At 50.2% G+C, this 10,680-nt stretch overlaps 1 protein-coding gene and 1 long non-coding RNA gene across 2 annotated transcripts; one reads left to right on the top strand and one right to left on the bottom strand.

Annotated features, from left to right (window-relative positions):
* Nucleotides 1-1,015: 1,015 nt before the first annotated feature.
* LOC124505571 (uncharacterized) lies at nucleotides 1,016-9,626 on the bottom strand. Its single transcript, XR_006960682.1, has 3 exons — nucleotides 9,296-9,626; nucleotides 5,187-5,339; nucleotides 1,016-1,098 (listed from the first exon to the last, which is right to left on the bottom strand). It is a non-coding gene; the product is annotated as an uncharacterized LOC124505571 (long non-coding RNA).
* On the top strand, nucleotides 3,014-8,003 carry FOLR2 (folate receptor beta). Its single transcript, XM_047071552.1, has 5 exons — nucleotides 3,014-3,155; nucleotides 4,567-4,731; nucleotides 6,766-6,954; nucleotides 7,076-7,211; nucleotides 7,348-8,003. Exons 2-5 carry the CDS (start codon nucleotides 4,579-4,581, stop codon nucleotides 7,632-7,634), a joined length of 765 nt encoding a protein of 254 aa, XP_046927508.1. The 5' UTR covers nucleotides 3,014-3,155; nucleotides 4,567-4,578; the 3' UTR covers nucleotides 7,635-8,003.
* Nucleotides 9,627-10,680: the final 1,054 nt, after the last annotated feature.

Raw genomic sequence — 10,680 nt, 5'->3', positions numbered from 1 at the left:
AAACAGATAAATTAGACTGCATCAAAATGGGAAACCAGGCATCCAAGGAGAGTTAACAGAATGAAAAGGCAACCTACAGAATGGGAGAAAAGATTTGCAAATCATATATCTGACAAAGGGTCAGTCCAGAATATATAGAGAACTCCTACAACAATAAAAAGACATGTAATACAAATGGGGTATCTGGGTGGCTCAGTCGATTAAATGTCTGACTTCAGCTCAGGTCATGATCTCACGGCTTGTGAGTTCAAGCCCTGCATCCGGGCACTGTGCTGACGGATTAGAGTCTGGAGCCTGCTTCAGATTCTGTTCTCCCTCTCTCTCTGCCCCTCCCCCGCTCATGCTAGGTCTCTCTCTCTCTGTCAAAAATAAACATTAAAAAAAATTTTTTTAAATAAAAAAATTTTTTTTAATTTTTTAATGTTTATTTTTGAGAGAGAGACAGACAGGGCATGAGCAGGGGAGGGGCAGAGAGAGGGAGACACAGAATCTGAAACAGGCTCCAGGCTCTGAGCCGTCAGCACAGAGCCCAATGAGGGGCTCGATCTCATGAACCTTGAGATAATAACCTGAGCTGAAGTCAAATGCTTAACCGACTGAGCCATCCAGATGCCCCACGTTAAAAAAATTTTTTTGAAGACATAGAATACAATTTAAAAGTGGGCAAACAACTTGGACAGACATTTGTATATCTTCCAAAGGAGATATACGAATGATCAATAAGCCTATGAAAAGATGCTCAACATCACTCATCACCAGGGAAATGCAAATCCAAACCACAATGAGATACCACCTCACACACCCACTAGGATGGCTTTTATTAAAAAAACAAAAAGCCAACAGGAAGTAACAAGTGTTGGTGAGGATGTGGTGGAATTAGAACCCTGTACACTGTTGGTAGGAATGGAAAGCCGTGCAACTATTACAGCAAATATTATGGCAGTTCCTTAAAAATTAAAGGTAGAATTACCATATGATCCAGCTCGTCCATATCTGGATATAAGAAAGAATTGAAAGCAAGGGCCTCAAAAGATATTTGTGCATCCATGTTCGTAATAGCATTCTTCATAATACCAAGAGGTGGACGCATCCCAGGATCTATAAAGGGATGAATGGAGAAACAAAATGTAGCATATACATATAATGAATTACTATTCAGTTATTAAAAAGAAATGAGGGGCGCCTGGGTGGCTCAGTCGGTTAAGCGGCCGACTTCGGCTCAGGTCATGATCTCGCAGTCCGTGAGTTCCAGCCCCGCGTCAGGCTCTGTGCTGACGGCTCGGAGCCTGGAGCCTGTTTCGGATTCTGTGTCTCTCTCTCCCTGACCCTCCCCTGTTCATGCTCTATCTCTCTCTGTCTCAAAAATAAATAAAATGTTAAAAAAAAAAGAAAAAAAAAGAAATGAAATTTTGACATATGGATTAACCTTGAGGACATTATGCTATGAGAAATAAGCCAGTGACAAAAAGACAAATACTATATGATTCCCATTTATATGAAATATCTAAAGTAGTCAATTCATAAAAACAGAAAGTTGAATGATGGCTACCAGGGACTGGGGAGAGGAGGAAATGGGATATTGTTGCTTAATGAGAATAGGGTTTCAGTTTTGCAAGACGCAAAGTTTCTGGAGATTGATTGCACAACATAAATACACTTAAAATTACTGAACTGTACACTTAAAAATAATTAAGATGTTAAGTTTTACATAATGTTTACCACATTTTTTTAAAAAGTTTATTTATTTACTTTGAAAGAAAGAGAGCAAGCGCAGGCTAGAGAGGGGCACAGAAAGGGAGAGACAGAATTCCGAGCAGGCTCCACACTGCCAGTGCAGAGCCCGATGTGGAACTCGAACTATGAACCATGAGATCATGACCTGAGCTGAATCTAGAGTTGGACACTTAACCTACTGAGCCACCCAGGTGCCCCTACCACATTTTTTAAGGCTATCAAAAAATGTTCAATTATTTTTTAAAAAATTTTGTTTAATGTTTATTTATTTTTGAGACAGAGAGAGAGCATGAATGGGGGGAGGGTCAGAGAGAGAAGGAGACATCGACTCCGAAGCAGGCTCCAGGCTCTGAGCTGTCAGCACAGAGCCCGACGCAGGGCTCAAGCTCATGGACCATGAGATTGTGACCTGAGCTGAAGTCAGACGCTTAACTGACTGAGCCACCCAGGCACCCCATGTTCAATTATGTTCATAGAAATGCTAGGTGGTGAGATATGATCATTTACCAGATTTGAGACCATTTTTCTTTGTGACCCTTGACTTCTATACTTCAACCTCTACCTATGTCTACCTGGCTACTCAAAAAGTAACCTGAGAGCTATCATTTAAGCCCACTCATTTTGTGCCAAGCTTTTCCATATATAATTCTCAACAATTTCCTGGAGAGTAAATGAACGCTCAGAAAGGCTCAGTGACATTTTCCAAGGTTGTGTGAGGGACGGTGCTACCATTGGGACCCATGGCCTGACCCTAAGGCCTGGGTTTTTCCCTAGCTTCATCCTAACAACCACGTGGGGTACCTCAAAAGTTCAGATCCCCCTTAGAGATGAGCTCTCTAGGTTTTGATGAATCTTGGATGTGTGAATCCTGTGATGAATAAATTAACAAAGAGTTGAATGGAAACAGGAATGAATACATTGAGAGACTAATGGAGGGGCGCCTGGGTGGCTCAGTTGATTGAGCGTCCAACTTTGGCTCAGGTCACGATCTCTCGGTATGTGAGTTCGAGCCCCACGTTGGGCTCTGTGCTGACTGCTCGGAGCCTGGAGCCTGTTTCAGATTCTGTGTCTCCCTCTCTCTCTGACCCTCCCCCGTTCATGCTCTGTCTCTCTCTGTCTCAAAAATAAATAAACGTTAAAAAAATTTAAAAAATAAATAAATAAATAAATAAAAAATAAAAAATAAAAAATAAAAAAATGAGAGACTAATGGAGCCTTGAATGGGTGGGGTCTGGAAGAGAGGGAAGACCAGAAGAGCCGAATGAGGAAATTACACTGTGCTAACCAGAGTTCTTACAGTCTGTCTTGCACCGAGGTCAGAGACCACTGGTGAAAGTCAAAGGGCCTGGAGCCATTGCCAGCCTGAGAAGAGGCCAATTCAGACACAGCTGTGTGTGCTCCCAGCCGCAAAGGAGGATCAGGCAAGATGCCCTAAGAGGGAAGGGTGACAGGGACACTGGGGAGACTTGGTGGGTTTCTGTGTAGGGGAGGGGCAGATCTTTCTTTAGAAAGATCACTCGGGCTCCTGCGGGGAAGGTGACTTTAAGGGGAAGAAATTGGAGGAGGGAAGACCTGACCCCAAACGTAGAGCCAAGGGAAGTGAATTCCAGGAAGATCTTTGGAAGGATCCTTGACCAGGGCTTTGTGATGATCAGCTGCATGTAGGGATGGTGAGAGAGAGGAAGGAGTCTCCATTATCCCTTCTGGTACTTCAGTGACAGAGCCCAAAGAACAGATCTTTTTTTTCCCCCTTAAGTTTATTTTATTTTGAGAGTGAGAAAGACATGGGAGGGCGGTGCAGAGAGAGAGAGAGAGAAGAAAGAGAATTGCAAGCAGGCTGTCAGTACAGAGCCTGATGCAGGACTTGAACCTTCCAACCGTGAGACCATGACCCGAGCCAAAACCAAGAGTCGGAAGTTTAACCGACTGAGCCACCCAGGCGCCCCAGGAATAGATCTTTAATAGATGGGAGTGGGGGGTGAGGGTCAGTCAGGAACAGAGAAGCGGGCCATCACTTTTGCTGGGTGACTCCCATGACTCTAAGTGCTCGTCTATTTGGCTGTTCCAACATGAGGTACTTTTATGTTGTCCCTCGGGCCCAGGGGTCTCTGCACTTGTTTTCTGAAGGGTAAGGAAGGGGGATCTGCAGGGGTAAGTGCATTAGCCTAGCGAGAGCTGAGGAGGCCAAAGTCATGATGGGGTGGAGGGAGGAAATGGTTTTCAGAAAACAAGGAAGGAAAAAGTCTGAGGAAGCAAAAGTTAGAAACCACCGCTCTTTCTATTTCTGTATTATTTAACCAAATACCACCTCATGTACTACATCCCTTGACCCTCATGGTGATCGGGAGAACTCAGCAGAGCTGGGCCACTGCCTTCCCCAGGCTAACAGGGTCTCTAAGCTGGCACGGGAACCCAGGTGATTCGGTGCCTCGTGGAGCACTTGCTGGACACAGCATAAGGGCAATGGGTGTCCCTGGCCCCTTTCAGGGCAGGAGGGCATGGACCTGAACTATTTAATTACTTTTCTTGGGTAAAGTTGAGAGAAGATGAGGGCACAAAAACATCTCCTCCAATTTAGGAAGACTCCCCCAGAGCCAGTCCACTAACCCCAGATCTCCTCTGAGCCCGCCAAGCCTGGAATGGGGACCCCCCTTTGCCAACCTTCTCTACTTCAGCTTCAGGGAGCCTCAGGACCCCAGCACTAAGGGAACAGGGTCTGACCCCATCCTCCACTGTGGAGATGGGGAGACTGATGCAGGGGGTCAAGGGGGACGCCGCATGAGGCTCTCTCCCTTCAGGCCTCGGCCTCCCTAACCACAGCTCTATCTGCAGGGACACAAAGACATGGCCTGGAGACTGACACCACTTCTGCTGCTGCTGCTGGCCTGGACAGCCTCCATGTGCAGTGCCCGGAACAGGGTAGACCTGCTCAACGTCTGCATGGACGCCAAGCACCACAAGACAAAGCCAGGCCCCGAGGACAAGTTGCATGACCAGGTATGGCCGCAGTGTGGCTCGAGTTGGGGAGGGGCGTGGTTCTAATGGGGAAGAGGAAGTCAGGGTGGTGGGGGAAGGGCGGACTGATCAGATAGCCCCACATCCTGAGTTACTGCTGTGGGAGAAGATGAAGGTAGGGTGGGGGGTATTGGTTGAGGTGATTTAGGGGTGGCCTCCTCAGAGGATAATGTCAGCAGTGATATGATATGATCACTTGTTGAGCACTTACTACACGTTGAGTTTTCTGCACGTGATTTCACATTCCCAGTAGTCGTTCAATGTAGGAGATCATGTTCTCCCCCATAGAACCCAAATGAGGAAATGGGCCCGGAGAAGCAGAGGACACACAGAAGATCTGGACATAAGCAGCCCCTGTGGTGTGGGGGTAGGACTGGGGTGGGCACTCCCAGCATGTTAGAGGGTAAGAGACTGTCAGGGAGGATGGTTGTCACTACCTTCATCACGTGCCAGTCCATGAAGTGTCAGAGTAGAGGACAAGGGCTCTTACGGCTGTGACCCAGGGGCACGATTGCTGCACATTCACTCACTCTATACAAGCGGATGCCAGTTGGTTTCAACTCTATTGAGACTCCATGTCTCCTTTTTTTCTGAAACAAAATTCAAAGCCAATAGGACCTATTTGTACATTTAACTTAAAAAATATCAACATGACTCTATCTATCTGTAATACAAAAGAGAAGCACAAAGAAAGCAATTTATAATAAAATATATTTCCATATGTCAATTCTCTGATATGACTACATTAGAAATCACTATCAAATGGCATGTTTGCTTTTTAAGTTACTGCTTTATTTTCTTTAATCTTTATTTATTTTTTAGAGAGAGAGAGAGAGAGAGAGAGAATGCAAGAGGGGAAGGCGCAGAGAGAGAGAGGGAGACACGGAATCTGAAGCAGGCTCCAGGCTTTGAGCTGTCAGCACAGAGCCTGACGTGGGCTCAAACTCATGAACTGTGAGATCATGACCTGAACCCAAGTTGGGAGCTTAACCAACTGAGCCACCCAGGTGCCCCAATGTTTGCTTTTATTCACCAAATCACTAGGAATGGGGCAGCTCCAAATGAAGATGGATACAGGTATATTCTGTTGACAACTCAAATGCTATAAGATACTCTATGCAGTGTTGCCATTGATGACATAATTTTCTAAAATAGTGAATAATTCCAGTAAAACAAAACACACAGCACGGCCTTCCTTTTCATAGTATTTACAGTCCTGAAAAAGCCAGTCTCTATTAAAGCTTACTAAAATATGATGCATCTATATGTAAGATGGAGTTTAGATTTAGGAAATCATAAATAGGTCTTTCATTTATTTTTTTCAGCAAATATTTTTACGGGCCTGCCACATGTCTGGCACTGGCCTCACCGCTGGGGACACGGAACTTAATACAGACCAAGAAGAAAGTTATTCAACATACATTACTGCATAGGTCATTCCCTTCCTCCTTTGCTCAAAATGCCACTTTCCAGTGAGGCTTTTCACAACCACCTTCTTTAAAATTTCAACAATCACCCCATACTCCACATCCCTATTCCCTGCTGTAATTTTCTCCATGTAATTGATCATATCCTGACACTATATTTTTTCTCTTTTAGTTTCTTACTGTCTGTCTCCATTGATCAGGATGTAAGTTCCATGAACACATATTTCTGTCTTGCTTTCTACTGTATTCTCAGCATCTAGAACAGTAACTGGCATAGAAATAGGTACTCAGTAATTATTTTTTAATGAATAAATAAATCAAAGAACTCCCTATAAAATATGAAGGGCTGCTTAAACGATAGCTATTGTCTTCCCAAGACAGGGTTTCTCTCCGGCTCCCACAACCCCTGATTACACTGTTGTAACTAAGTCTCCCCCAAGATGGGAGCTCCTGGAGGCCAAGGACAGAGGGGTCTTCACAGTAAACTTTCCTAGGACAACCCACCTGAGGCAGGAGACCAAGCACCAAATAGGGAGAGGCTGAAGGTTTTGGTGGGGGAGGCATGTGTTCCAGTGTCTTCTCCACCCAGTGCACTCCCTGGAGGAAGAACGCCTGCTGCTCACACAACACCAGCCAGGAGCTGCACAAGGACCCCTCCCTCTTGTATAACTTTAACCTGGACCACTGCGGCAAGATAGAGCCTGCCTGCAAGCGCCACTTCATTCAGGACAACTGTCTGTACGAGTGCTCACCCAATCTGGGGCCCTGGATCCAGGAGGTACGGGCCTCTCCCTCACCCCAGCCCAGCGGGCTGCCATCCTGCTCGGTCAAGGTGGTCAAGGTCGTGGCTGCCAGCACCCCTGGCTGAGAGGAGCCCTCCCTCCCCATCTCCCACCCAGGTGAACCAGAGCTGGCGCAAGGAACGCTTCCTGAACGTGCCCCTGTGCAAGGAGGACTGTCAGCAATGGTGGGAGGACTGTCGCACGTCCTACACCTGCAAGAACAACTGGCACAAGGGCTGGGACTGGAGCTCAGGTGAGGGCCTGGGGGTGCGGAGATGGAGGCGGGGTCCGAGGATCTGGGGTTGGGTGCGGATCTCCAGGGGGGTGGCCAGAAATGGGCTCTGGGCCCAGGGGCTGAATGTCTGTGTCCACCCTCTCTCCCCATGCAGGATCGAACAAGTGTCCGGCCGGAGCCACCTGCCGCACATTTGAGACCTACTTTCCCACGCCCGCAGCCCTGTGTGAGGGCATCTGGAGCCACTCCTACAAACTCAGCAACTACAGCCGAGGGAGCGGCCGCTGCATCCAGATGTGGTTCGACCCGGCCCAGGGCAACCCCAACGAGGAGGTGGCCCGGTTCTATGCCTTGGCCACGAGTGCGGGGGCCATGTCCCATGGGATTGGGCTTCTCCTGCTCAGCCTGGTCCCTATGCTGCACCTCTGGCTCCTCAGCTGAGTCCAGCCCTCCTCAGGCATGTTCCCTGCATGTCCCCAGTTTTGATGACCAAGCTTGGCTCAGCATAGCTCTCAGAAATGAGGGAGTGCTAAGCATGCCTCCACTCATTATCCATCCTTCTACCATCCGGTTCCTGCTTCCATGGTGGGCCTTGGGCTTTCTCTGACAGTCAGTTCAAACAAAGAGACAGACCTATCCGTGTCTGATGAATGGTTTTGGTTTCAGTAAGTAGAGGACAGCTTCCATAGCTTTTGTATTCCTTCAGATGAGAGAAATGAGACTTGGGTTTGAATCCTAGCTCTGCTACTGACTATGGAAAGTGAAGCAGTTGCTTGTCTACATTAAAGCTTAGTTTTTTCCTCAGTAAAATGGGCGTAATAATCCTTCTTTCCCTCAGAGTTGTGAAGTACAAAGGAGATGTTGCCAGAAAGCATGTGAGCCCAGCGTCTGCGCCCTTAATAGTCCTCGGGGATCCTGTTCTCTTGTAGCCAAAAATGAGAGACAGGTCCAGGACTGTGTTACTTGTATTGGTCCCCAAATATCCCCACTTCCTCTCAGGTCCTGTCTGCCTGGCTTTGTGGTCAGCTCTGCTGGGGATGGAAGTCCAGGGAAGGCTCTGGATTCCCAGTGGGGGTGAAAAAAATTCTCACGTGATGTGGATTGAAGGGACAGAGTTGAGACTAGGAACCCTCAGAGGAGGAAGACAGAAGAATGGGGAGGGCAGTGTGGGAGGTTCCTGAAAGATGAAATGTTCAAGAGTCTAGAATTGGTTTAGCCCTGCTGCAGCCAGGAGGATGGGAAAAGGTTGGAAAGTCTTGGGGCTTCCCAGGGGCAGAAGCCTGGCCTCTCCTCTGGCGATTGCTAGATACACCTGTTCTGTCTCTACACATCCCCCAGGAACTAGGCCTGAGTAGATCTCTGGGTCTCCCTCTTGCCTTTTTCCCCTGGGGAAGTCTTTGTCTCTACATCCCCCTCACAGTCATCTCCAAAAAGGCACAGGTACCTCTCTGAGACACCAGGCAGGTGGGTGATCAAGCTAGGACTAGAACCCAGGTATGAAGTTTCCTAGTCCAGGTCTCTTCCCTCCCCACTGCACCAGGGTGTCCCCTTCATGGCAGACTCACCTTCCCTCATTTCTAGAGCTGAGTGACGGGAAAAGTCGGGCAGTTTGGAGGATGACTTATGGGGTTCCTGGAGGGGTCTAGAGACACTGTTGGGTGTGTGGGGGGGTGTCTCTTAGTCACTATATTTACCTAGTCGGGAAAGCCCCCACAGAGCCAATTCCGTATCCCAAGCTTTGGTCCAGCTGGGTTAAACCAATGCTTATTGGAAATAGAGGAAGGAGCTTATAGGGACTGACCCAGGCACAGGTTCAATTGAGCAAAGTGAAAGTTCTCTCCCAGGTTAAAGGGGATCAGCCGAAGGTGGCTCAGGAGTTGGCAGCAGTGGGAGCCAGGATGGAGGCCTGCGCCTTTAAGGAGCCAAGGGGCGGAGGGGCGGGGCAGGAAGCGGACTCCCGGGAGACGCTGCCACCGGCTAGGTCTTTTTTGGGGGGAAGGGGCGGGCCAGACCCTCCGTGGGCCCCGCCCCCTTTCCGGCGACCGTGTTCCCCCCACCCTCCCGCCAAGGGCGGGCGTCTGAGCGGGGGTGTCTGAACGTACCCGATAAGGGGAGCTCCCGGTTCGGCGTCCCGCCCACAAAGGCTCAAGTTTGTTGTCTTGGAGGGAGTAGCTGGGGCGGGGGCGGGTGCTAATAATACCCGTTCGTTCAGGCGCAGCGCTTTACAGTTTACACAGCTGTCACCTTCGTTACTCCTTAATTAATAATAAAAATAGCCGCTGTTCTGGAGCGCCTACTGGATGCCAGGCCCCGTGCCGAGAGCTTTACAAGCAGTCCCATTGAGTCGGCCAAATAACATTGCCCCCACTTTGCAGAGCGGGAAGGCGAGGCGCGGAGAGGTGCCGTGACTGGCCCGAGGTCACTCGGCGGGTCAGCGGCTCCAGGATCGGGGGGCCGGGGTAGGCGGGGCGCGGGTGCTACCCCCGGCTCCGCGGAGAGCCGCGGGGGCGGAGCGGCGGGCGGGGCGGAAGGCGAGGGGGGGTGCGGCGGCTGAGGATGGCCATCTTAAGTGGCCGTTGAGAGTCAAGGGCCGCTTCCCCCGGGAAGGGGGCATCGGAGCGGCCCAGGAGGTGGGGGTCTGCGCGCGGCGGCTGCGGTTCTGGGGAGAAGTCGGGAGCCCAGGGGTTTGAGGGAACTTTCTTCCAGAGGGCAGTTGGGGGTGCTGATCTCGGACTGCCGAACCCCTCAAGGCCCCGGCCTGCGTGTATGGGGGATGGTGCCAGGGAACTTGGCAGGGAGGGGGGAAGGGCTCTGCCCCGGCTGCGAGGGGCTGCCAGGGACTGTGCCCGGGGATTCGAGGACACTGGACCTTGTCTGAGGGTGTATGGGAGACCAGGTCTCAATGGGGGGAGGGGGGATTTACCCCCGCGGGATTTGTCGGGGGCTGGCCCCAGTGGAGTTTGAGGGTTCAGGTCTAAGAGGGGCCTAGATTTCATGGGAGTTGAAGGTCCAGGCCGCTCGGATAACGAGGATAAGGATGGGAAGAGGTTCATCTTGGATCCCTCGCGGGTTTTGGGAACTCGACCCTTTGAGGCTGCAAGGGGAGCTGAATGGAAAGGATCTGGGGTGGAATTAGACGATTATGGGAATTGGGGGTCATATCATTGCGATTACTAGAGACGGCTTATTTTCCGGAGAGGGGGCCGGGATCCAAAGTGTCCAGAAGCAGGGTGGGGGAACTTGACCTTCGTTGGGGGGAGGGTTGGGGGCTGGATCTCTAAGGGGTGGTGATGGCAGGGCAGGATCATTGTGGGTTTGGGGGATCCTGCGGGAATGTGGGGGCCATCATCCCCGCGGGGAAGATGGTGGGGGTAGGGGCGGGCCGGGCCGTGGGCCGAGCGGAGGGGGAGGGGGCCGGCCGCCGGCTCAGCGCTGCGCTCCTGCCCCTCCCCCGCCGCCTCTGAACAAACTTTTCTTTCTCTTCAAG

Source organism: Lynx rufus, unplaced genomic scaffold (genome assembly GCF_022079265.1).
Source record: "Lynx rufus isolate CCGP_SWC_20201006 ecotype Redwood Valley unplaced genomic scaffold, mLynRuf1.p SCAF_9, whole genome shotgun sequence".
Classification (NCBI taxonomy): Eukaryota; Metazoa; Chordata; class Mammalia; order Carnivora; family Felidae; genus Lynx; species Lynx rufus.
This window is presented reverse-complemented; position numbering and strand designations above follow the sequence as displayed.

Excerpts from the sequence above, each read along its gene's own strand:
- FOLR2 (XM_047071552.1), top strand. The coding sequence starts at position 4,579 with ATGGCCTGGAGACTGACACCACTTCTGCTGCTGCTGCTGGCCTGGACA. Across the intron at positions 4,732-6,765 it reads AGGACAAGTTGCATGACCAG|TGCACTCCCTGGAGGAAGAA; the intron begins GTATGGCCGCAG and ends TTCTCCACCCAG. Across the intron at positions 6,955-7,075 it reads TGGGGCCCTGGATCCAGGAG|GTGAACCAGAGCTGGCGCAA; the intron begins GTACGGGCCTCT and ends TCTCCCACCCAG.